General features: G+C 43.1%; 1 protein-coding gene across 1 annotated transcript in view; it reads left to right on the top strand.

Moving 5' to 3' along the window:
• The first annotated feature begins 320 nt into the window (after positions 1 to 320).
• The window catches only part of slc4a8 (solute carrier family 4 member 8), a 51,648-nt gene continuing 25,994 nt past the window's right edge, over positions 321 to 25,974 (top strand). Inside the window, exons 1-3 of the mRNA XM_014167035.2 lie at positions 321 to 728; positions 24,035 to 24,116; positions 25,636 to 25,791. Of these exons, the coding sequence (XP_014022510.1) occupies positions 684 to 728; positions 24,035 to 24,116; positions 25,636 to 25,791 (283 nt within the window). The 5' untranslated portion in view covers positions 321 to 683. The remainder of the gene's footprint in view (positions 729 to 24,034; positions 24,117 to 25,635; positions 25,792 to 25,974) is intronic.

Raw genomic sequence — 25,974 nt, 5'->3', positions numbered from 1 at the left:
TTTCGGATGATGAACAACCAAATTGTTGTTGAGCAATCTATTGAAAGAACTCAGAGGGTTTTATTTAAAAAGGGGAGCCGCAGTCGCATGCCCGCAGCCGCCAGTTGCCCATCCCTGGTCTATGCCATGATTGCTGTCGTCATAGGCCTATACATTGCAAGTTCAAATGATAATGTAAAACATCTGACAATGAATCCGTATACTTTGTAACAATCTACTCCAGTATTATGGATACATAGGCTACTTTGTTACCCCCTGAATGTGCAACTTGAAACGGGACTTTATCTTGTCATCAGTTCGGTGGAAACAGCAATGCGTCGCAGTCTTTCTGCTGCCTTCTCATAATTGGCTGAACAAGCAGTGATGCTACATCCACCGCTAACCTTGTCCAGGACCAAAGGGAGGAACGGTTGAGGCGCGCGCATCAGGACGTCAAAACGCTAATAACAGAACAGGTGGAATTTGCAGCGTTTCTACGATTCTCTCTCAACTGGGAACATGTTTTCCCACACCATGTCTGTCAGAACTGGCAAAGAATGTCACCAATGAATATCTGTCAAAGAATTGACTGATAACACCGCGAGTCTCTTCTTGTAGCCGCCTTGGCTATCAGCTTCAGCTTCCGACTCCGTGTATAGTAGCTCTCCCGTCAACTGAAAGGACGATACACGGACCCTACTACCATGCCTGCAGAAGTCAACGACCCTGAGAGCATTTTGAGCTACCAGGTATTGTCATCTTTCTTTGTGCACTCCCTTATTTATTGAAAAATGTCATATCAAAATATGGCACAGTCAAGTGAATAAAAGTAGAGATCTGTACATCAGCCTAAAATAAAAATAACAATGTAATTGAACGTTACCGATGCCGTTATAACGGTTTTATCTGGAGAGGAAAAATGGAACGCATCTGGACGCGGGAAGATCAATAGCCATGTTTGCCTATAGGGCAGCTTCATCCAGTTTGTTACTAAGATTAACATAATTATTAATTACATCTCAATGTGAACGGATTGAGCTTTAGATGAATTTGCCACTCTTCATGTGAAAACAGGTAGGCATTATTGTAGAAGGCTACAATCCTGTGAGGATGGAGCAGAGTTAGTGCGCACGAAGTGTTTTTATTATTCGGAAACTGCTGGCACGTGCAATGGCACAATTCCCAATGGACATATCACATTGCAATACACCGTCTAGTGTGGACCCATCTTTCACGAGTTACATTTCTTTAACCTCAAGCATGTTAAAATGTGTCTGGCATCGCCAGAAATAAGGAAAATGTTGGAGATGCATGCAATCACTCGCGAGGCAGGCATGGCAAGGCAGGCAAGTGTAAACAAGGATAGAGGCTTAGTGTATATCTATGTTTGATCATTGGTTGGCTATATAAAACGGACACTTATTAAAACTGTTTTAATATTGAGTTTGATCAATCTCGATGATGAAGCCTACAGCAGCCTAGGCTATGGGTTGTCCAAAACAATTGAAGCATTCGGTCTACTTATCCTTTCAGACAACATCAACCATTCACCCTCAATGATAGCCTACAACACACATCTACTATGCTCAGTGTAGCTAAAGTGTTCATAATATTCTACTCATTCCCCGAATACATTCTCAATTACCCTCAAATGACCTTGACGCCATCCTATGTGTAATCCGTGGCGGTGGAAGGAAACCGAGCTCCGAATTAAGCTTTAGTTTCATCATTGTGTTAATTAGGGTGGGACCATAGATCTAGTTTCTAAGAAGATAAAGAGAAAATATAATTAGCGGCAGCTTTCAATACCTGATTGATCTGACCCATAGTCAACCGACAATACAGGCAGTTCAAAATACAGCGACTGCTCGTGAATGTACACTGAAGCATCTCTGGGTGATGAATGATATAAGTGTACATAGTACCTTACCAGGGTTTAAGATAGGATAACGTAATGAATATTTATGCAAAGCACCTGGATGACAGTCTCCTATGTCGTCATTGGTTGGCTTACTGCTGGGAGGATGTATGGAGACTCAAGTGTTTTTTATTTATTATAGGAGAAAATTCTGAAATTCCATTCCAGTGCCAGAACAACTAATCAAAGATTATCAACTGGACTAGACTGTAGTCTGATGGTGCTTGTAGTTGTTCAAATGGGCATTATTTGGACAGTAAGTGTCCTTCAAATACATATGCTATGATACACAGATCTGATAGACAGCCAAAAGTCTCATTAGATTAAGCCCGATTGTAGCCTAAGTATTGAGGTTAAAGTGATTGGGGAGGATCTAGACTGGACTGAGCATGGGCAGACCTAATGACTGGTGTCAAGGGAAGACAATGGTAATATAATTTGATGGCTTTACTGCACAGCACCGGAAAGGGAGGGAGACAGACAGAGACATCTGGACCCAGACATTACAGATCTCTAGCCTCCCAGTGAACCCATTACCACTCTCTGTATATCATCTTGTGATAAGGTTAATGCTTTATTTCACTAATCTATTAGCTCTAATCCAGTTAGCACAGAACTAGGCAATATCAGGCTATGATATCGCCATGTGTGAAGGAGCTATAATGCCCCAATAGTTTGGTTTGTTCTGATTAGTCACCACATGTACTGTGTCATACAGTAGGGAATCTAGGACTGATAATGCCAAAAACAGACCAGCCCTAAATATATGACAATGTTGTTAAAGGACAGCGATTTCACTGCCACGTTTTTCTAAAATCTTACTGAATTTCTATAATGGCATTGGCCCATTTCAACACAAGTCTTGAGTATCAATAAAAGTATGTAACATGGATAGGCCTTATTAATGTAGCCATAGTACAGTACACCACATTGTTGTATTGTGAGGTGAAATCCTCAGGGCTACAGCTCAAATGTTTCTTAAAATCAAGGACAGAACAAGAGAATAACTATTAGAATATACAAAGACATAATATTTGTTTGCCACAAGAAATTCTCAATAGATGCTTGGACTGGAAGAACATCTTTAACGTCTTTGTGCTTCACACAATATCTGCTGACAGCACAGTGTTTAGAGTTCCAGTTTAGAGCAGTCATTTTCACTAAGTAGTGTAGCATACAACATGGATTCTAGATTCTGGCAAACAAAATAATCACAAACCTAAGGCATGCCATGAGAGAAGGACTGTGGACCAATGGAGACCAGCACACTTGCGGTAGACACATTCTTACAATTACACATCTTCAATTTGGTTACGCCATTGTCACCACTCCCGTCCTACCAAGGCATGCCCATCTTTACCATAGTAAGGGATCCCCTGACCGAACAGGAAGGCCAACCTTTTATACTCTAGGTAATGCCTTTAAGTGCCAATAAGGGACACCTGGCACTGACAAGCCACAAGGGTACATTCACAAACTCTACCTTGTTGCAGATAATAACTCAGTTATGGTTCAGTTAGAACGTTTCCATGGTGATAACCCTTAATCCCTTAACTCCCCTTCGTGATGACAAACTCTCTTTAATGTTGTTCTGTCCAGCTTATCTCACAGTTTTAATTAGGCTCTGATCTTATCTCTGTGTTTGGACAGACCATATGTACCTGTAAGTAATTGCTTTGAGAGGGAAAAACTAGCCACTATAATGTTTATGTTATGATCTGTTTGTTAGCACTGGCAGCATTGTCCTTTTAGTGACAGAGGCTGTGAAAAAAAATAAGTTGTGGTGAAACACAAACACATAAATGATATGGGTGATATCCCTTCTCACTGGTAACTCGCACGCACGCACACACTCACACACAGCTTATAATATAGTGCCTCCTCAATCAAAGGAAGTTACAGAAGAAGCTGAATGATGCACATGTAATTATACAACACCCTTCCCTCCCTGTATGAGCTCTATTTGCATTGTTGTGTTCTCTCACCTACACAACCCACCAAGGCCACAGTGTTCTGATGGAGGGAAGAGGAAGGTAAAGAGAGAAAGAGAAATAGAGAGAGACACAAGTAATTGAGTGGCATTGAACAATGCCAGTGAATGCATCCTCTCCTCTCCCCTTTCTCTGCTCTCTCTCTTTTTTTACCTGACTAAGACCACTTTCTGTCATCTTTACCCCCCCACCCCTTCACCTCAGTCACCCCCTTCTCTATCCCCATCTGTCCAATCCCTCTCTCATCTTTACCCCCCCACCCCTTCACCTCAGTCATCCCCCTTTCTCTATCCCCTTCACCTCAGTCATCCCCCTTTCTCTATCCCCATCTGTCCAATCCCTCTCTCATCTTCTCTTTCACGGCTTAGATATCAGCCTCTCCCATCCCTAGTGTCCTATGGAACTAACTCCTTCTCTATTCTTCCAGAGTCAGGTCAGTTGTAGTGTACAGCAGTGTGTTAGACTGTAGTGTAGTAGCAGTGCAGGTGTCTGGGGCCAGGCCTGGGGCTGAGTGGTTACAGTTACACTATGAGCCATGTGGAGGAGGAACAGCAGCCTCTGTGGCCTGCTGGCCCCGCCCCCTCACACACTGGGCCGCGTCTGGAAGTGACAGGCCCAGTTGTCAGAGTCAGGATCTGTAGCACTGCTGTCAGGTCAGTGTGCTGCTGGAGGGAGAATGGAGAAGAGGAGAGGAGAATGAGAGGGAGGGGGAGTGAGAAAGGAGGAGAGAGAGTGTGGAAAAAAGGAGAAGAGGGAGAGGGGGGCTTAAGTAAAGAGAGGGAGAAGGAAGTGTGGAAATTGAGTTGAAAGGAGGAAGAAGAGAGTGTGGAGAAAGTAGAAAAGGGAGAGGGGGACTCTAGGAAAGTGAGGAAGGAAGAGAGAGAGAGAGTGGTGGACTACTTAAAGAGAAGTAGCCTGTAGGAGGAGAGGTTATTAGGCCTATAACCCTGACCATGACTTACACACAGTTCAGACGCCAAACTTATGGCGAGTCGAACTGAATAGAAATGAAGAGTGGGCCGGCACAGTTGAGAGCTTTTCTTGACTTACCGATTGGTTTCATACAACCGCTCGCAACACTGTAGCCTTGTTGGCTTTGGGTCGAATTCAGGCATAACAGCAACCTCTTGTGTTAAAGAAACCCCAAAGTTTATTACACTAAAAAGACAGATGATTCACATAACTGTGCAGCGCGGAAGTTCATGTTTAAAACAGTGAATATGATTGGTTTAATGTGATAACCAATGTAACGTGTCTTCACATTTCATAACTCCCTTTTACTAAGGAATCATAAAGAGTCTCCTCATCCCTAAAATAAACCATGAGATTACTGTGCAACGTAGACCTTCCAGTTTCTCCAAGGATGGCAAAACAATTTGCATGTTCGTGTAGTGCCCATCGGGAATGAATGATTCAGCCTTTGTGTTGAGAAGTCGTGTTTTTACCATAATTTGCTGGTTTTAAAGAGCACCAAAAACTACACTAAACATGAGCCTTAGCGTTTCTGCCGCAACAGAAACAGATCCTGGGTCTGTTCTAACGCGACCACCCGCGAATCCGAGGCCATGATTGTGCTTCTGTTGTTGGTGTGGTAGTGAAGCAACCTTTATTTGCATGCAGCATGAAACAGAGGCGCGTTTAGTTAAAAGTATGCAGTATGCCACGACCGCAACACAGTAGCAGCTCGTGACTGGCTAAGTAGGCGGGGCGGGCCGAGTGCGGATGGATTTTTCCGAATTCAACATGTATCACTTCAACCAGCCTGATAATAGTTCATTTCCAATTTGTTTAATTTCTCTAAACTCTGAATAGAATAGGAATGGAGTTATAGGCCTACTCAGGCTGGTTATAGGCAGACTATCACATTTGACCTGTACTGTAGTAGACCATATAGCCCATCTATCCTGTTAAAAAGGACTGAAGACAGAAACAGATCATTGGTTCCATTTCCATTATTAGTGAAACCAAAGCGCTGTAACATATTAATCAAATCAAAAGGCTATTGCACAGAAAAACATGGACTTGCGGCTGTATCGCAAATTCAGAACTGATGGAGAGCAACACAATAAACTACAGCACTGATCATTGGAAACGAGATCAGAATGACTGCTAAGGCTTGATCCATGAATGAAATAATTAAATTAGGTAGCCTAGCCTACAAAACTAAAACAATCCATGTGTTCAAATCAAAAGGCCTGATTAACATGACATCAGTAGCCTATGATGCAATACTCGTGATCATATCGAGGAGAACAAAAACTACTTAGCCTACATTTGAACACCACCACAGAAAGTTCTCTATTTGGCATCTTCACAATTAACTAGCCTAGTTTTGTTGTTAGGTTTGAAGAGAACATGGGGCCTATTACTTGCAGCCCACCTCTTCCAATGCATTGTGGAACGTGTGTATCGTATTCTACTAGATGAAGAGCCGAAGTGAGTATAACATCCTGGCATTTAAACTATACTCGATTTTTGAAAATTCCCATACTATAATTATTTTTTTCTCCCATACTGAGAGTGCGTCATGCGTGATTGCGTTGTTTCCCGCTATTCGTTGATTTCGGTAGCGCATCTCCATATCTAATTGATCAGCTGTTGTCAAAGCTGAAATTAGTATGACATCTGGCATTTAAAGTACTCTTGATTTTTTTCTAAATGTCGCTTACTATTAAACTACATTTTTTTCTCCATACGCAAACGGCCTACTAATTAGGACGCAAGTATGGGTATTCAAACATGGCCAGTGTCTACTGTTTGCATGTCTGTGGATCAGCTGAGTCATTGGTCCCTGGTTAATGTTAATGGTTATTGCCTTGGTCAGCTGAGTCGTTGGTCCCTGGTTAGTGTTAATGGTTATTGCCTTGGTCAGCTGAGTCGTTGGTCCCTGGTTAGTGTTAATGGTTATTGCCTTGGTCAGCTGAGTCGTTGGTCCCTGGTTAGTGTTAATGGTTATTGCCTTGGTCAGCTGAGTCATTGGTCCCTGGTTAGTGTTAATGGTTATTGCCTTGGTCAGCTGAGTCATTGGTCCCTGGTTAGTGTTAATGGTTATTGCCTTGGTCAGCTGAGTCACGTTAGTTGACAACTAAATCAAATGTAAATCAAAACTAGACGTCTTTGCACAGTGGGTCTGCTGTGGTCATTCATTATTGCTCTGAGATAGAGCACTTCAAGTTTCAAGTGTTAATATCACGTGCACAAGTACAGTGAAATGCCTTTCTTGCAAGCTTCAAACCCAACAATGCAGTAATCAATATCAGTGTAGCACTAAAAATAACTTAAGGTAGAACAAAAACACATGAGAAATAAAAATAAGAAATATTAAGAACACAAGAAAGTCAGAAGCTTTATACAAGGTCAGTTCCAATACCATTTTTACAATGTGCAGGGAGGGATACTGGAGTGATAGAGGTAGATATGTATAGAGCAGAGGTAAAGTGACTAAGCATCAGGATATATGATAAACAAGAGTAGCAGCAGTGTAAATGATTATTGTATGTGTGTGTGGATGTTATGTGTGTGTTGGAGTGTCAGTGTGCTTGAGTGTGTAGAGTTCTGTGAGTGTGCATAGAGACCGTGCAAAAAAATAAATACAAGGGTCAACTCAGATGGTCCTTGTAGTCATTCTGTTAGCTATTTAGCTGTATTATGGCTTGGGATAGAAGCTGTTCAGAAGTGTGTTGGTGTCTCACTTGATGCACCGATAGCGCTTGCCATGCGTAAGCAGAGAGAACAGCCTATGGCTTGGGTGGCTGGGAGCTCAGCCCCAGTGATGTACTGGGCTGTCCGCACCACCGTCTGTAGCACCATGCGATCGAGGGTGGTGCTGTTGCCATACCAGGAGGTGATGCAGCCAGTCAAGATACTCTCAATGGTGCAGCAGTTTAACCTTTTGAGGATTTGAGGGCCCATGCCAAATCTTTTCAACTTCCTGAGGGGTATGAGGCGCTGTCACGCCTTCTTCACGACTGTGCGCATGTGAGTGGAAGATTTTAAGTCCTTAGTGATTTGGACACTGAGGAATTTGAAGCTCTCGACCCGCTCTACTGCAGCCCTGTCAATGTGGATGGGGGCATGCTCCCCCCCCACCCCCATTTTCGGTAGTCCACGGTCATCTCCTTGGTCTTACTGACGTAGAGGGAGAGGTTGTTGTCCCGGCACCACACTGCCAGGTCATTGACCTCCTCCCTGTAGGCTGTCTAATCGTCAGGCCTACCACCGTTGTTTCGTCAGCAAACTTGATGATGGTGTTGGAGTTGTGCATCACCACGCAGTCCTGGGTAAACAGGGAGTACAGGAGGGGACTAAGCACACTCCCCTGTGGGGCACCCGTGTTGACGGTCAGGGTGGCGGAGGTGATGTTGCCTACCCTCACCACCTGGGGTCAGCCCGTCAGGAAGTCTAGGACGCAGTTTCAGAGCAAGGTGTTCAGTCCCAGGGTCCTAAGTTTATTGACAAGCTTGGAGAGGACAATGGTGTTGAACGCTGAGCTGAGCTGTAGTCAATGAACAGCATTCTCACATACAGTGAGGGAAAAAAGTATTTGATCCCCTGCTGATTTTGTACGTTTGCCCACTGACAAAGAAATTATCAGTCTATAATTTTAATGGTAGGTTTATTTGAACAGTGCAAGACAGAATAAAACAAAACAATCCACAAAAACGCATGTCAAAAATGTTATAAAATTATTTGCATTTTAATGAGGGAAATAAGTATTTGACCCCTCTGCAAAACATGACTTAGTACTTGGTGGCAAAACCCTTGTTGGCAATCACAGAGGTCAGACGTTTGTTGTAGTTGGCCACCAGGTTTGCACACATCTCAGGAGGGATTTTGTCCCACTCCTCTTTGCAGATCTTCTCCAAGTCATTAAGGTTTCGAGGCTGACGTTTGACAACTCGAACCTTCAGCTCCCTCCACAGATTTTCTATGGGATTTAGGTCTGGAGACTGGCTAGGCCACTCCAGGACCTTAATGTGCTTCTTCTTGAGCCACTCCTTTGTTGCCTTGGCCATGTGTTTTGGGTCATTGTCATGCTGGAATACCCATCCACGACCCATTTTCAATGCCCTGGCAAGGGCAGGAGGTTCTCACCCAAGATTTGACGGTACATGGCCCCGTCCATCGTCCCTCCAATGAGTGACTATCCAGAAAAATATAAAGGCGAAGTCTGTGTCTGCATTGATCTGAGAATTTATTTTCGGGACATACAAACAGGCTTTCAAAATACGCTCCCATCTCTCATTAAGCTTTTGGGTACACTTTCTTTCCACAATACAATAGAACTGTATTGAAATACTTTCTCCCATTGATAACTCGTTGGCAGTGTGATAGCAATTAGGAGATGAGTCTGTGTGGTGAAGTAAGTGAGTGTGATGTGCTGTGGTAGTTATTCCCCTGCTTCTCAGGCCTCATTAGGTCCACCATAGAGCACCATCCCTTTAAAGACAGCCTCATAGCACAGAGCTAAGGGACACATTCTGGGTTCTGACTAGAGGGACTACAGCTATGACCGAAAGTTACTTTTCCAAAGCAGGTTAGAAGAATTTACGCAGCAGGTTAGGATAATTAATGTGGCAGGTTAGGAGACTTAGGTTACGGTTTGGAAAATGGTTAGGGTTACCTATAATACACTACTACCCTGGTACGGAAAGTCACTTCCGGTCATAGCTGTACTCCCTCTAGTCACAAAACATATTCTGCCCACAACATCCCTTTAGGCGGGGCTCCCAGGACAGTTACAGTAACAGTAACTCTCTCCATGGAGCTGACTGACTGTTGGGTATGGTGCTGTTTGTTCACTGATCACTCTGTACAGCCAGGACAATGGGAGATTAAATGTGTTGGATTGTAAACTGTGTCTTGTACAGATGTAGGATCTTAATTTGAGCCAGTTTGCTATAGCAGGAAAATAATTATTATTAAATGTGAATTATTATTTGTATTATAATTAATGGAAATTTTTGTAGGGCTTGATACCTTTTTCGTAAATGTATCAAATTGGAAATTACAAACTTCAGAAGACTTTTTAAACCTCAAATACACTACAAGTTTTAAATGTCCTGCATTGCAGGAAAATCCTCCTGCAACAGGGGGGATCAAATTAAGATTCTACATCTGTATGTATATATCTTACTTGTGACAATGCTGGCCTGGCTGTGTGCACTCAAAATGGACTGACAGAGTCTTCCAAAATGAAGGATATTTATTTAGGAACAGAAAGGTAAAAAAAGGATGCTAGACAATAGGCCTTCTAAAATGTTTAAAATGCTACAACTTTTATACAAAAACTGAACAGCATCCTACTACTGGCCTGGATTACACTGCTTCCACCAAATGTATGCTTTTGTGGATGAAATCCAACTAATGTTGATAGCCAACTCATCTCTTTGGGATATTCCACCAGATTGTAAGCTTGTTACATCCAATGAAAACATTTTCTATTTCCATATCAAACCTCCAAATCATCAAGAATGAAAAAGAGACACAGAGACACATAGTAACTCACTGTAGGATTTTATTCACAAGACATATTTCACATGTATTCATCCTCCTGGAGGAGAAATACCTCCCAGCCTTGAGCTCAGAGCTAAATTAGACAGATGCTTTGGGTGATACAGCTGTGTGTGTCTGTACAAGTATGTGGTTGTGTTTTGATGTACTGTTACTAGGTAACAGAAAGGTCAACAGAGGTCTTCTCAGTGTGAGATGCAGACTATGATGATTCCTAGACCTGGAGCAACACTGGCTTCACTCCCTGTGTGGCTGGCAGCTGTGACAAATATTGTTGAATACACACAACACCATCTGCTACTTTCTGACATTCTGCTAATTGGAGAACATAAATTCACGTCTGTTTTTATTGTTCTGTCAGGTAGGCTATCTCTCGCTCTCTGTCTCTGTCTCTGGGGTGTGTATGTGTGTGTGTTTAGAAGCTCAAGCTGTGTTGTCCCCAGGCTACTCCAGTGCTATAGTGATTTGAGGTGGTGGTGGTGTCCTCCCCTCACACTCTGTCAGTCTCTCAGTAAAAAAAAAGTAAGAAAATGTATGCACTCACTACTGTGAGTGGTCTGCTAAGTGACTTACATGTAAATGTACATGTAGTTACTGTAGCACTGATGAGCCTGTGAAGGACACAAACTCAAGTAAAGAGCTATTTCGTGTGTGTGTGTGTGTGTGTGTGTGTGTGTGTGTGTGTGTGTGTGTGTGTGTGTGTGTGTGTGTGTGTGTGTGTGTGTGTGTGTGTGTGTGTGTGTGTGTGTGTGTGGTAGCGCGTTGCTGAGATTGGGGGTTGATGGTGGTAAGCTGTGTGAAAAATGACTGTGTGACGTCAAGCCCTCTTGAGCATTGTGGGCATGACTGGGGTGTGGTGGGTGTGACTGGGGTGTGGTGGGTGTGACTGGGGTGTGGTGGGTGTGACTGGGGTGTCGTGGGCGTGACTGGGGTGTGGTGGGCGAGTGACATGCATTATTTACATGCACCAAATAATGCATGCAGACCAGATTTTGGCCGATACACACTAATTATCAAAATCCAGAAAAGAGCCGTTAAAATCTAGTCACCTAAAAGGAAGCGATTCCCAACCTTCCATAACAAAGCCATCACCTACAGAGAGATGAACCTGGAGAAGAGTCCCCTAAGCAAGTTGGTCCCACAGAGCCCCAGGACAGCAACACAATTAGACCCAACCAAATCATGAAAAAACAAAAAGATAATTACTTGACACATTGGAAAGAATTAACAAAAAACAGAGAAAACTAGAATGCTATTTGGCAAAGCTTTGACTATGTCTGTACATATGTACTATGTACAGACTCAGTGAGCATAGCCTTGCTATTGAGAAAGGCCGCCGTAGGCAGACCTGGGTCTCAAGAGAAGACAGGCTATGTGCACACTGCCCGCAAAATGAGGTGGAAACTGAGCTGCACTTCCTAACCTCCTGCCCAATGTATGACCATATTAGAGACACATATTTCCTTCAGATTACACAGATCCACAAAGAATTCGATAGCAAAACCAATTTTAATAAACTCCCATATCTACTGGGTGAAATACCACAGTGTGCCATCACAGCAGCAAAATGTGTGATCTGTTGCCACAAAAAAAGGGCAACCAGTGAAGAACAAACACTATTGTAAATACAACCCATATTTATGTTTATTTATTTTCCCTTTTGTACTTTAACAATTTGCACATCATTACAACACTGTATATAGACATAATATGACATTCGAAATGTCTTAATTTTTTTGGAACTGCTGTGAGTGTAATGTTTACTGTTATTTTGATTGTTTATTTCACTTTTGTTAATTATCTACTTCACTTGCTTTGGCAATGTTAACATATGTTTCCCATGCCAATAAAGCCCTTAAATTGAAATTGACATCGAATTGAATTGAGAGAGAAAGAAGGAGAGAGAGGGAGGGAGAGAGAGTGGTTGCTAGGGGAGAGAGGCCGCAAGACACAGGTTATTTGCCACACACACACACACACACACACACACACACACACACACACACACACACACACACACACACACACACACACACACACACACACACACACACAGAGAGAGAGAGTCAGTACCTAGGTGATAGCAGAATGAGTAGCACCTTAAGTGGGCTGTGTGTATTTTGAATTAAAATAGAACCTAACGGTAAACTAGAGTTGAGTGGTGATTGGTTTGAGCCATTAACCTGTTAAAACAACACCAATACCTGCATTGCTCTGTGGTTAAGGTGAGAATTCTATTTTACCACCAGTACAAATGAACTGTGTGAAGGATACATCACGTTCACCCTGAATAGGATAAATACTGCAGGAGGGAAAGGCTAACTCAGTTCACTAGCTAGTGATCCTATGTATGGGGCCAGGAGTTTTTCCTCACCATGTGATCACAGTTTGTCCCTTTCAGGTCACATGGTCAGGGAAACTTTAGGGCCCTATAAAACAATTAAAGTCATTGTATATCCATGCATTCTCTAAATGTATGTTATGTCACAGCTTTCTGTGTACCCACCAATCACTTCCTGTATTGGACTGAATCAAGGGTTACAAGCTAAAAGCAGGAAACAGGTCACCCCTCCACCATTCTTCATTTGCACTCAACAGAATGAAACAGAGAGTGAGAGAGAAAGAGAGAGAGCTGTATCCTAGCTGCAGTTCCAGTCCTCCTAATAGAGCTGATTATAGAGCCTGCAGCCTGAGCTGAGTCCCACAGACAGCCCTAATTCACCAGCCACAGCTGCACTGCCTGATAACACAGCACCGCCACCACATTGAACAGAATAGGGGAGTTGTGTGTGTGTGTGTGTGTGTGTGTGTGTGTGTTAGAAGGGTAAAGGAGAGAGAATTAGAGGAAGGATGTGTGCATGTGTTTGTGTCTATACAGTAGATGGAAGGAGAGAGGAGAATGAGAGAGGACAGAGACAGTGTGAGATTAATCAACACCATTTTAATATACCAGTGGTAAATGAAGTCTGACTATAGAGCCATTGTGAAAGAGATCACTGAGACTCTTTATCAAATCTTTCCTCTTAATCACCAGGTTTATTGAGCCCTAAATACATTCTTTCTACCTATTCTATTTTTCTGTGCACTTGGCACTCTTCATGTTTTTTCCAACTCAAGGTCCATCCATCAATAATGAAGGAATTCTATATATGCCATTCAGCTTTTATCTAATGCAATTTACAGTACAGGGAGTTCATACATTTTAGTGATTCCAGCAGGAATTGAAAGCACAGTCCTGGCGTTGCTAGCACAACTCTCTTACCAACTGAGCCACACATTCATTCAGCATTGCAACAATTCCTTCACTCTCCCAGTCTTTCTGTATTTTCTAATAGTTCCATGTAATACTCAGTGTGTTTGTCTAACAGTGAGAGGAAGAGGTGTCTAGGGAGATGGAACTGCCTAGTCATGGAAATAACTCCCTGTGGCTCAACATTGACAGGGAGAGGGTGAGGTGGAGTGGAAAAACCAAGGATGGCTAAGCATCAGCACCAAGTCAACCATTTCAATGAACTCTCACCAGGGAGGTGTAGGGGGTACTGACAGAACAGGTGTGCCTGCATGCCCTGTGTATGTGCATTGTGTTGACTCTAAGCTGAGGGAAAGGTGCTATACCTTACAGCGCAGGTACAGATCTGCTTTTTTTGTTGTAAGATTTGACTTCACAAGGTAAGAATGGTCTCTGAGTCTTGGTTTTCCCTTGAAAAACATAGTCTGTGTCATATCTTAATCTGGAGACTAGTTACATAAAACTGTGATTGGAAGCTTGAAAATACAACTTTAGATGAAATATGTAGGATAATGAAAAATGATACTTTACTTTCAATACTGCAACTTTTTTAACTCGTCAAACTACAGCTACAAATGCCAGTGGCCAACTATTAAGACCTGTTTGTTTGATAAATGTTGAACTGAAAGTGAGGGAACTCCAGTGAAGGTGAACCTGCCAGACCTCTGAAGGATAAGTGAAACAGCCTTCTCCTTGAGGTGAGGTGGAGTGGGCCCAGCTGTCCTCTGTCCTGTTTATGGTGGGGTTTCTGTTGCCATGAATTATGCCACCATCAAAGGGTTTGGCCAGGGGGAGGAAACTGATAGAACAGGTCTGCTAAAGAGGTGGAGCTTACAGGGACAGGGACTGTCTCCCTCCTCAACCCCCCACTCTCATTTATCACAGCTCACAACTCTAAAGCTAGCTGGCGGAACAAGAATGATTCTAAAGTGCCTTTTCTAAATGGGTCGATATATTGCCCCTGTGTTCAATCGGACAGAGCACAGGAGAACCAGAAAAAGTAAATCAGTGTTCTATGTATTTACTCTGATGCCATGCTACTTTGATACGCATTGCGGCTAATGACACACACACACACACACACACACACACACACACACACACACACACAAGAGAGAGAGGAAGGCTGGAGACAGGCAGTGATGTGCTGAAAGGAAGGTTGAATCATCTCATTCAAGGAAAGTATTGATGCATGCAGTTCACATAAAGGGATCCTGGCTGCAGCAGAGGAAGGCACTAATAGCGATTCATATTTTCCCGAAAATCTACCAAGTTTCAATACCGGGAATAATTCCAATTTATCCAGAGAGTCCCGGGAAATACTGCAAAAATCAGAAGTACCCGTTTAAAGCGTTTAAAACCAAGATATTGTCACTATGCCAGGCCAATCAGAGGGGCTTTGCACCACCTTGTAGGCTTGGTTGCATCACTATGTAAAGATTTCAGAGAAAGTGAAACTGATATTTAATGGTGATAGAGTAACTATCTCTGATCGCTAATGACATTGTTGTGAATTGCGAAACAGGCAGTTCATGTTCCTCAACTCATTCAGTGCTTTTCAGCAGTAGGCTATCTGGACACAGAGAGCGTTCAGGACGCACATAGTGCACCCTGAGTATAGCGTTGTCGAATCATACAAACTTTGTAATGGCAGTCAATCAAAAGTTAAATTACTAAAGTTGCTAAGCTTGCTAGATAACCTCCTTCAACGAATGACAGAATATCTCCTATATTTGGCAAAATCGAGTTGACGATTATGCAGATAGCAGATCAACTCATGAATAACAGGGAGATGAAGAGTGGAAGTAGTTGCAATATCAAGGTATCTTAACCCAGACCAAAATATCCATATCTTCTCTCATACCGTTTGTTGATCACACATTCTCTACCGAAGCTCTCATATGGGCAGCAATACGAGACAGAGCAGAGAAGCAAGGAAAATGTTACAGCGGTATTTTGACATACTTAGGCGAGAGACGTGCTTTCATAATGCAATTTATGGATTACAGAATAAAGTTAGGAATTTTCATGCGAGACAGGAGTCAGGATTTGGGGTTTCAGTAAGATTGGGGCCGGACAGGAAACTAACCTAGGCTCTAGGACAGGAGAAGATATCGTTTTCCCTCATGTCTCTGAATTGTTAACATACTTCATGTCTGTGACAGAGATGACTATGTAGTGAATTGTCCATCGGCCTACCAAATTTGTGATATCTGAAGAGGCACGTGTTTTTTTCTAGGCTATACTGTAGGGGTTTCCTGTAGGGTTTATTAACTACATTCGGGTCGGGTGTGCTGTCCAGTGTCAATTATGTGTGTGCTTTGGATTTATGGCGACTTTGTGTGAAGTAAATACGCTAGGCTAAAGGCTTCGATGCGACAACCTGTTTGATTATGTGCTATTGTATTAGTTGATAATCTGCTGCTTTGGAACTGCATTAGTGCGACATTGGGGGAAAATGTTGTAATTTCCCGGGTCTTGTCATTACGTTTTTTCAGGAAATGTGAACAGTGTTTCCAGGGCAGTCCCGGGATCCCAGTTATCCATGTTAATCCCTAGAAGGTACCAGCTGCAGCCACTCCAATTAGGGCCATGCCCTGTTTAAGCAGCACACCTTGCTGCAGTCAGGCTGCGTTTACACAGGCAGACCAATAATGTTATTATTTTTTTACCACTAATTGGTCTTTTGGCAAAGCAATTCATTGGTCTAAAGATCAGAATTGGGCTGCCTGTATAAACACAGCCTCTGAGCTGTATTGCGTTCGGTGGGTCTCCAGCCCAGTGACTATCTGAAAGACTATGGACCTTTTGATGAAATGTTTTTGATAGACTGACAGTCGAATGGTGGTAAGAGATATTTCAGTTACAGTTTTGAGCTCTGTTGAGTTATTAAGTGCTTGAACAGTGATATATACTCTGATTTGAGCTAGGCCTTTTATTTAGCAGTTTGAATTCCGCTTTGAAAGTGATAAAACAGCAGGACATTTTCATGTTTATACCGGTCCTTTGGCTCCAGTGTCCCGGTCATGCACACGCCCGCATGCACACACACACACACACACACACACACACACACACACACACACACACACACACACACACACACTGTGCCAGATGATGACAGACTGGCCCTGGTCCAGGTTTGTAATGATCCATCAAGGGTGTGTCAGAACAGCCAAACCATGATTAGTTTATGCCTATGATTTAGGGTCTGCAGTGTTGCTGCAGACCCCACACACACACGCATACCAGCACATACACACAAAATTACAATTCCAGTGCAGCCCTGGCCGTAGATGCAGAACCATTAGCTGTCTTGGACCAGTGGAACCACACCCTTGTTTTTGAATCCTTCTTTTTCTGTTCAGTTGATTGAACAGTTAAACTTTGAGACATTGTGACAGAATACGTCACAAGGTTAATGGCTTGTTTGTTAGAACAGACTCAGTTTGTGATTGTACTGCTGAATGGAGCTCTGTGTGGAAATGTGTTAGTAGAACATCCTGACCTAGCTCCTCTGGTTGAGTGGGGGATTTTCGTTTGTCTTGCTCTTTGATGGGTTTGCGTGTGTGTCCGTGCGTGCATGTGTGTGTCGGTTTGACGGTCTGTCTCCGGCTAAGGTCAACAATATTGACTGGGATTCGCCAATAATGACATAGAAAAGGTACACATACCACACACACACACTTCTATAACTGTATTATACATTGATTTTTATTTTATGTCCTCTGAGCCATCTAATAACACTTCTGAAAGGTTGCTGCAACTTTGTAACAATGATATTGAAATATAAGAGCAGCATTTCCTTGATCTGAAACCAGATTTAAACCCTCAGATCCAGTACAGTATAGGGCGTTGTCAATAAAAAGTCACAATACGGTGCATAGCGTTCGATTTGCCTACTGGGGCGCAAGGAGACCCCCACCTGTAATTTCAGATATGTGAGGGTAGCTCATCCATTTGGCATGTAGCTACACTCTTAGAGAAAAAGGTGCTATCTAGAACCCTTTGAAGAACCCTTTTTGGTTCCAGTTAGAACCTTTTTGGTTCCAGGTAGAACATTTTTGGGTTCCGTGTAGAACTCTTTCCCTATCGGGTTCTACATGGAACTCAAACGGGCTCGACCTGGAACCAAAAAAGGTGCTCTTATGGGGACAGCCGAATAACCCTTTTGGAACCCTTTTTTCTAAGAGTGTAGCTACTGTAGCTGGCTAGCTAGCTAGGCAAACAACATGGCATTGGCTTGCTTCATCAGAGATTTGGCTTTTGGAAAGAGCTTGACATCGGCAAGTCCTCGTCCTGGTAAAGTTGTCAGTTGGACTATTGTCATCACCACTATAGATGGCAAGAAAATCAAACAATATTTGGATATATAGCCATTTATCCCCTGAAAGTTTGCTTGTTATGTAGCTAGCCATATTGACTTGATCTGTTTAGCTAGCTAATTTGACGTAGTCCATCAATGTAGCCTATCATGTCTGTCAGCAGCAATCGTGATTAAAGACTCTTAAAAACAATGTGGAAAAGGGGATGTTAGGTAACTTCACTAGGTAGGCCTACATAGGTTGAAGAAAATAGTACATTAGGTTTACTTATATGTGTAGCCAACTGTACAACGTTTCTACTAGTAGGTTGCAAAGTAAACATTATCAGCTAACAGTACATGGGTAAATGCACCCTTCTACTGCTTGACAGACAGAGCCCACAAAGGAAGGGAAATGAACCTAAACCACTCATACTTGTCAGGTATAGGTAACTTTTTTATTTTATATCACTCAAATATCCAATTAATGGTGGCCGATAGTCTGTAATATCATGAGGCTACCCTCATGTATCTGAAATGACATGATCAATTGATGTTTACTGATGGTGAAAAGCATGCGGTTACTTGCTCTATAACTCTGATGATAGAGCAAAATCTGCGCAATTGTTTTGCATGGAATAATCGGAAATTTGTCATTCTGACTACACTCTTCAAGAGGTGATGCTATTACAACCAAATAGTTAACATTTATATAACAGTCCTTTGAAAACTGCACGCAGTTGTCAATGGTTTTAGTGGAGCTGGGAGTCTTCTTTCCCCCCAGCAGGCAAATCAAAAGCTCTGCACATTATTGTGACGTTTTATTGATGACGACCTATAGGGTCAATGACATGCACAGGCCTTAGGGCCAGATTTGGACTTAAAATGTATGCTTTTTCTACGCATGCCTTTCCTATGCACTTCTCAGTAGTTGGTATTCAGACTTACCTTATGCAGGTGCGTAACAGGCTTTGCAGGCACGGTCCCCTTCCAGGCACTAAAAACATTTAATTAAACCGCTGAAAACCCTCCCACTTGATGGCCAACAGATTTTTCATTCAATAGGGTTTTCAGTACATTTATTGTCTCTGTTACAGCACCACTGGTAGATTATTTAGGTAAAACATTTTTTTTATATATATTTTTTTATATACAGTGCATTTGGAAAGTATTCAGACCGCTTGACTTTTTCCACATTTTGTTACGTTGCAGCCTTATTCTAAAATGTATTAAAATTGTTTTTTCCCCTCATCAATCTACACACAATAGCCCATAATGACAAAGCAAAAACTTGTTTTTAGAAATGTTTGCTAATTTATTTAAAAAAATAAACAACTGAAATATCACATATACATAAGTTTTCAGACCCTTTACTCAGTACTTTTTGAAGCACCTTTGGCAGCGATTACAGCCTTGAGTCTTCTTGGGTATGATGCTACAAGCTTTGCACACCTATATTTGGGGAGTTTCTCCTATTCATCTCTGCAGATCCTCTCAAGCTCTGTCAGGTTGGATGGGGAGCGTAGCTGCAAAGCTATTTTCAGGTCTCTCCAGAGATGTTCGATTGGGTTCAAGTCTGGGCTCTGGCTGGGCCACTCAAGGACATTCAGAGACTTGTCCCAAAGCCACTCCTGCGTTGTCTTGGCTGTGTGCTTAGGGTTGTTGTCCTGTTGGAAGGTGAACTTTCACCCCAGTCTGAGGTCCTGAGTGCTCTGGAGCAGGTTTTCATCAAGGATCGCTCTGTACTTTTCTCCGTTCACCTTTGCCTCGATCCTGACTAGTCTGCCAGTCCCTGTCGCTGAAAAACTTCCCCACAGCATTATGCTGCCACCACCATGCTTCACCGTCGGGATGGTGCCAGGTTTCCTCCAGACGTGACACTTGACATTCAGGCCCAAGAGTTCAATCTTGGTTTCATCAGACCAGAGAATCTTGTTTCTCATGGTCTGAGAGTCTTTGGGTGCCCTCCAAGCAGGCTGTCATGTGCCTTTTACTGAGGAGTGGCTTCTGTCTGGCCACTCTACCATAAAGACCTGATTGGTGTAGTGCTGCAGAGATGGTTGTCCTTTTGAAAGCTTCTCCCATCTCCGCAGAAGAATTCTAGAGCTCTGTCAGAGTGACCATCGGGTTCTTGGTCACCTTCCTGAGCAAGGCCCTTCACCCCCGATTGCTCAGTTTGGCCGGGTGGCCAGCTCTAGGAAGAGTCTTGGTGCTTCCAAACTTCTTCCATTGAAGAATGATGGAGGCCACTGTGTTCCCCGGGACCTTCAATGCTGCAGAAATGTTTTGGTACCCTTCCCCAGATCTGTTCCTCGACACAATCCTGTCTCGGAGCTCTACGGACAATTCCTTCGACCTCATGGCTTGGTTTTTGCTCTGACATGCACTGTCAACTGTGGAATCTTTACATATACAGGTGTGTCCCTTTCCAAAATCATGTCCAATCAATTGAATTTACCCCAGGTGATCTCCAATCAAGTACAAACATCTCAAGGATGATCAATGGAAACAGGATGCACCTGAGCTCAATTTTGAGTCTCATAGCAAAGGGTCTGAATACTTATGTAAATAAGGTATTTCAGTGTACTAGGGTTGTCACGATGCCAACATTTTATTAACGATACTATACCAGGTGGTATCGAGAGACCACAGGGAAAATGTGTCTCCGCTGTGCATCGTGGCACACAACTTCCGCATCATGCCTGCATTATTTTCCAGAGAACTCATAGCCCCTCATTGATTAAACCTAACATAATGATTGACATGTCATTGTGGCAGTAAGCAGAACAATAATACATGAAACTCTCATTGCTGTTTCGTGGTTCTTTTGATCGGTAGGACGAAAAATTCAGTAGTATCATATGAAACAGTACTATGGCATTCATAAATCTTGGTATCATAAGTATCATAACGTTTTGGTACTGTGATATTACCATGATACCGGTATACCGTGCAACACTAAAGTGTACACGCACGCACACATTCACGCACACAGGAACACGCATTCACACACTGATATCCATATGCATGAGGAGAGCTTTATTTAATTCCTACTGTTAATCCCTACTGCTTGGTCAAAGGTTGGTAAAGGTTGCATTACTACAGAAGAGTAATGGTCAGAGTGGGAATGAATCAGAAATGACCCCCACCCACACTGTAGACTTAACACCAAGTACATAAGGCCTGCTTTTTACTTATTTTTTATTTTAGTTAACATTTATTTAACTAGGCAAGTCAGTTAAAAACAAATTCTTATTTACAATGACGGCCTACCAACATGTAAAAGGCCTCCTGCGGGGACGGGGGCTGGGATTAAAAAGACCAAAAATATAAAAATATAGGCCAAAACACAGATCACAGCAAGAGAGACACCACAACAATACATTAAGAGAGACCTAAGACAACAACATAGCATGGCAGCAACACGTTACTTCTGCATGTGTGTTCAGTTAAACAGCTCTGTTGAAGATGCTGCAGTTTACAGATGGAGTACTCCTGGTAAACATGCTGAGCTCTGAGCATTAGGTCCAAACAGATCACTTTCCCACGAGCACACCACCCACATCAACCAATACTACATCACTCCCCCGCTCCTCCCTCGCACACACACACACACACGCACACAAACTCACACTGCAGTGTAAGCAAAAAGAATGTGAGAACACCAACAATGTTTATCATAAATGTGGTGAAACAAGTTCATGTAGAAACCTTGATCTCTCTGAAGATACGGTACAACATCACCGCAACCAACTAGCAGCATCAGTCAGTCTGATAGATGTGTCACTTTGTTTATTTATTGATTCAACTCTCCCTGGATGGCACAGATTGGAGGTTTCACTGGCCTGCCTGCCCTTCACGTCTCTTGTCTTCTTCAAGCCCAGGCCTAATTGTGTGTGTACGGGTGTGATTGTGTGTGTGTCTGTGTGGGTGTGTGTCTGTGTGCACATGTATGTGTATGTGTGTATGTCAAATTTCAATCAAATGTATTTATAAAGCCCTTCTTACATCAGCTGATGTCACAAAGTGCTGTACAGAAACCCAGCCTAAAACCCCAAACAGCAAGCAATGCAGATGTAGAAGCACGGTGGCTAGGAAAAACTCCCTAGAAAGGCCAGAACCTAGGAAGAAACCTAGAGAGGAACCAGGCTATGACGGGTGGCCAGTCCTCTTCTGGCTGTGCCGGGTGGAGATTATAACAGAACATGGCCAAGATGTTCAAATGTTCTTAGATGACCAGCAGGGTCAGATAATAATGATGACAGTGGTTGTAGAAGGTGCAACAGGTCAGCACCTCAGGAGTAAATGTCAGTTGGCTTTTCATAGACGATCATTCAGAGTATCTCTACCGCTCCTGCTGTCTCTAGAGAGTTGAAAACAGCAGGTCTGGGACAGGTAGCATGTCTCGGTGCGTGCGCAAGCGTGTGTGAAAGAAACAACCATCTGACCTATAATCCACTTTTTATGCATTAGTGTCGTCCTCTGAGGCTCCTAATGTGAAATAGCCTCTGAGGCTGTTCTGACTGAAGTTTGAGTTCTCTCTGAGTTAGCAAGTGTCTGTGCTTTGATGCTGGTTTTTGATAGGAGATCATCAGTTAGGGCCAGTTAGTGGCTCTTTGGAACTGAGAATGGGGTTGGGTGCTCCAATTGACCTTATGACCTGTACGCTCTCGTTGGCTGGCCCTCGCTTCATACTCGTCGCCAAACCCACTGGCTCCAGGTCATCTACAAGACCCTGCTAGGTAAAGTTCCCCCTTATCTCAGCTTGCTGGTCAACATAGCAGCACCAACCTGTAGCACGCGCTCCAGCAGGTATATCTCTCTGGTCACCCCCAAAGCCAATTCCTCCTTCGGCCGCCTCTCCTTCCAGTTCTCTGCTGCCAATGACTGGAACGAACTACAAAAATCTCTAAAACTGGAAACACTTATCTCCCTCACTAGCTTTAAGCACCAGCTGTCAGAGCAGCTCACAGATTACTGCACCTGTACATAGCCCGTCTATAATTTAGCCCAAACAACAACCTCTTCCCCTACTGTATTTATTTATTTATTTATTTTGCTCCTTTGCACCCCATTATTTCTATTTCTACTTTGCACTTTCTTCCACTGCAAATCTACCATTCCAGTGTTTTACTTGCCATATTGTATTTACTTCGCCACCATGGCCTTTTTTGCCTTTACCTCCCTTATCTCACGTCATTTGCTCACTTTGTATATAGACTTATTTTTCTACTATATTATTGACTGTATATTTGTTTTACTCCATGTGTAACTCTGCGTTGTTGTATGTGTCAAACTGCTTTGCTTTATCTTGGCCAGGTCGCAGTTGTAAATGAGAACTTGTTCTCAACTTGCCTACCTGGTTAAATAAAGGTGAAATAAATAAATAAAAATAAATGACACAGATGACAAGGACTCTGAGACACCTTGCCGCCTGCCTTCCTCTGGACTTGCTCCAGAGACCATCTTTGCTTTCTCTCCCCATTTGACCACCTCCCTCCGATGACCACTCAGGCCATGCACTTTCACGCCCCTCCACGTGACCTTCCATCTCATGAATGATGTTGTTGTTTTCTAAATTGCTTGTATTTTTTGTGTTGCTTTAAAGCGCTTTGAGATTCATTATGTAATGAATAGCGCTATAAAAGTTAAATGTATTATTATTATTATGATGTTGATCTAGCTCCTCACAGCTTCTGTTTGTACATGTGACTGTGTGTGCGTGTCCGTCTGTGTGTATGTGTGAATGAGCGCATACGTATGTGTGTAAACCTTGTGTGTGTGTGTGTGTGCGTGTGTGAGGCAAAAGGGTTATTTGGCTGTCCCCATAGGATAACCTTTTTGGTTCCAGGTAGAACCCTTTTTGGTTTCAAGTAGAACTCTTTTGGGTTCCATGTAGAACCTTCTGTGGAAAGGATTCTCCGTGGAACCTAAAATGGTTTTACTTAGAACCAAAAAAGCTTATTCAAAGGTTTCTCCATTTTAGGTTCTAGATAATACCTTTTTTCTAAGAGTGTATTTTCTGTGTTTGTATCTTCCAGAGGGCAGATGAGGAAGTGGTAGTGGACCAAGGAGGAACCAGCTCAGTCCTCAACATCCACTATGAGAAGGAGGAGCTAGAGGGTGAGACACCTGACCACCTCATTAACCTTTATCTGTGTGTATGTGTGCTTAGCTATTGAGCTCATACATTTTTCAGTACAGGAGTCGGGAAACCACTGTTCATGTGCAAGTGTGTATATATATTTGTGTGTGTGTGTTTGTGAATGTGTTTGTATGAGCATATTTGTATGTGTTAGCACAATATTGTGTACCACACAGGTTTGTTCATGAGAGAATGCGAAGTGTGTCTTTCTTTCTAGTGTGTGTAAGTGTGTATGTGTTTGTCCATCCATGGCCGTGTTCTGGTGCAGATGGATAGAGATCTACATTAGTAATGGATCCGCCAGGTAGGCCTGAGCAGGTTGAGGGGGTCTACTCTGTCATTGGTGTGTGTGTGTATGTGTTGACTCACTTTCCTCTGTAATGAAGAGAAAGCTGGATAGAGAACTGAACACACCCTGATGATTTGACTCTTCTAACTCTCCTATAACAAACACATTATTCTGACAACTTTCTTATATTATTAACGGGTAGCGGTCGACTCACATCAAGTACATTTGCACTGAATGTTTATCAAGGTAGCTGACACGCGCGCACACACATACACATACACACACACGCATGCACAAACACAGGCACACACACGTACACACACACACATGCACAAACACACATACACACACACGCATGCACAAACACAGGCACACACACACACATACACACGCACACACACGCATGCACAAACACAGGCACACACACATACACGCATGCACAAACACAGGCACACACACACATACACACACACGCATGCACAAACACAGGCACACACACATACACACACACGCATGCACAAACACAGGCACACACACATACACACACACACATGCACAAACACAGGCACACACACATACACACACACGCATGCACACACACATACACACACACGCATGCACAAACACAGGCACACACACATACACACACACGCATGCACAAACACAGTCACACACACATACACACACACGCATGCACAAACACAGGCACACACATACACACACACGCATGCACAAACACAGGCACACACACATACACACACACACACACGCATGCACAAACACAGGCACACACACATACACACAGCCTTCAAGATGTGGCTGCCAAAAGGCTGTTGTGTCATGCATTATTCATGATTCCCTAACAGATGAGATTGGGCAGATTCAACAAATTCAACAGCTGCTTGATTCCTGACTGCTGTGAGCCTTTAGAACGTTAACTCTTAGTTACTTCATCCTGCCCTTAGCTTTTTTACCTGTCCCATTGTGCTGGATAAGCTAAATCAAGCTTACCTAAAGTATTTATAGAAAACGATGTAAGACCAATGTTGAATATGCACCATTGCACCAAGCTAAATCACAAAACATTTGTTCACTCTCTCTCTTTCTCTGAGTTTTTATAGTGCTGATGTGAGGGCTATTAAATCTGTCTCTCTCCCTCTCTCTGCTCCACCTCTTCTCCTCTCTGTACCACCTCCCTCTCTCTCCAGGCCACAGGACTCTGTTTTTGGGGGTGAGTATGCCCATGGGTAGACAGAGCCACCGCCACCACCGCCCCCACGGCTCACGCCACCGCAAGAAGGACAGGAGGGCAGGGAACGCTACGCAGCAGGACGAGGAGGCAGAGGGGGCCTCAGCCTCTCATGGTGACATACACACACAAACTTGTTTTCTATCCTCGAGGAGACCTAAAATTGATTTGCAATCAAAATCTCATTTTCCCTAATCTTATTCATAACCCTTAACCCATAACCATAACCCAAATCCTAAACCTAACCGCTAACCCTAATTGTAACCCTAACCCTAAACCTAACCCCTAAGCTTAAAAT

The sequence above is a fragment of the Salmo salar genome, chromosome ssa22 (genome assembly GCF_905237065.1).
Source record: "Salmo salar chromosome ssa22, Ssal_v3.1, whole genome shotgun sequence".
Taxonomy (NCBI): domain Eukaryota; kingdom Metazoa; phylum Chordata; class Actinopteri; order Salmoniformes; family Salmonidae; genus Salmo; species Salmo salar.
Note: the sequence above shows the minus strand (reverse complement) of the source record. Positions and strands in the feature narration are given on the sequence as shown.